The sequence below is a fragment of the Trypanosoma grayi genome (assembly GCF_000691245.1).
Source record: "Trypanosoma grayi strain ANR4 Tgr_1628_V1, whole genome shotgun sequence".
Classification (NCBI taxonomy): domain Eukaryota; phylum Euglenozoa; class Kinetoplastea; order Trypanosomatida; family Trypanosomatidae; genus Trypanosoma; species Trypanosoma grayi.
In genome coordinates, this window is record NW_008827246.1 from 971 (window position 1) to 2,589 (window position 1,619).

A 1,619-nucleotide genomic window follows, 5' to 3' on the forward strand; every position below is an offset into this window, starting at 1 on the left:
CGCTCGACGCGGCGCCGACCTGCAGATGCCGCTGCTCCGTCTGATGGGGTTGTTGTCGTTATCGGCTCAATGTCGACCCAATACTGTCCTCCAGCCATGTCGGCGACGTCCACCACTTTGTGCAGCGCCGCCACGCCGTCGCCGTCGCTGCCGTGGCGAAGGCGAACAGTCGCGCCACGGTCGAGCAGCGTCAACGCCTCACGGTGCGTGTGCGTCTCCGCCATGTCGTTCAGGCTCTGCATCACCCAGCGTGCGGGCAGCTCCCGGGACTCCTGGGGGGTTAACAGCGACCAGTCGCGCGCCTTGGCGTTGAGCGGGTCGTTGCTGTCGTTCTCATCCCCGTCGCAGAAGGCGCCGCGGCAGTGAAATGCGCCCTCGAGTGTGTGGGAGAGCTGCACGAAGGTGCGGTACCGGTCCACCTCATCCTCGGCACCCATGAGAGCAGCGCACACCTCCTCTTCCGCTGGTGTGGTGGCTGCAGTGCTGTTGCCCTTACCAGAAGCCGCTCCTGCAGTAGATACCGCACCGGGGGTGTGGGCACACAGTGGCAGGGTGCGACAGAGGAGGAGAGCTGTGCGGGAGTTGATACGCACGTTATAACGCACAGAAGAAGCAGCAGCACCGGAGTTCATGCTCTCTTTTTCATGGAGTGCGACAAAGGCGCTTGTGATGTCGCAAAAAGGCTCAGCGACGGCGAAGGCGTCATCCACACCCTCACGCCTTGTCCGCACTCGCATGTGCTTCAAACGCCTCTTGTTCTTGTGATTTCGTTCTCCACCGCAGCGTGCTGCGTGTCTGCGTTCCACCTCTTATACGGCAACGGTTCACGTGTACGTGTGTAGAGTGGTGTGGTGTAGCAGGCACCAACAGCAGCAGCAGCAGCAGCAGCAGCAGCAACGGTGAAAAGCAACCAAAGGAGCAGAGAAAAGAGTGGATTGTGAAGGCGTGGCAGCGGGATGGCAGAGAAACCCCCGCATGGCGTGTAGAGACCATCACACCGATGGTGAGAGTTGGCAGCATAACAATAGCATCCGAGTAGTAGTGGAGGTGCAGGAGGAGGAGAAGGAGGACAAGTAAAAGGAGGAGGACAAGTAAAAGGAGGAGGAGAAACAGGAAAGCTGAAAAATGCTGTAGCTCCTTTCAACAAAACAAACAGTAGAGCAGAGAACTACACAGCAACAAATAAGGAAAGCGGCACCCTCCCACGGTTTTCCCTTGCTGTGTTGCTGTACGGTTCTCTTCAGTTTCGGAGGGGGAGCAAGAAGGCAATAGCATATGGAAAACAAACACACACACACACACACACACACCACTAGACAGACGCACTTTACTCATGCATCCCCAACTAAGAAGGGGGCAAAGGAAAGAACAACACAACATATTAATGACAAAGCCAAGAAGTCTACTGGAGTGAGAGGCAGAATGAAAGGGTTAGAGTACACAAACGTACATGCATAATAGCATATAGAAGAGGAGAAACAGTGTAATCGAAAAAAAAATCAGTGAATGTCGCGTGTAGCTAAACAAGAATGAAGGCCGTATATGGATTCCGTGATGGGACACATCCACAATCGGCTGTAATACTAACAACAAGCAGGCTACACACACACACACACACA

General features: G+C 55.0%; 1 protein-coding gene across 1 annotated transcript; it reads right to left on the bottom strand.

Annotated features, from left to right (window-relative positions):
* Positions 1 to 714: 714 nt before the first annotated feature.
* Positions 715 to 1,020, bottom strand: DQ04_16281000 (hypothetical protein; the record flags this gene model as incomplete). The annotated part of the gene is made up of 1 exon (XM_009317443.1): positions 715 to 1,020. One exon carries the CDS (start codon positions 1,018 to 1,020, stop codon positions 715 to 717), a length of 306 nt encoding a protein of 101 aa, XP_009315718.1.
* Between the last annotated feature and the right edge of the window lie 599 nt (positions 1,021 to 1,619).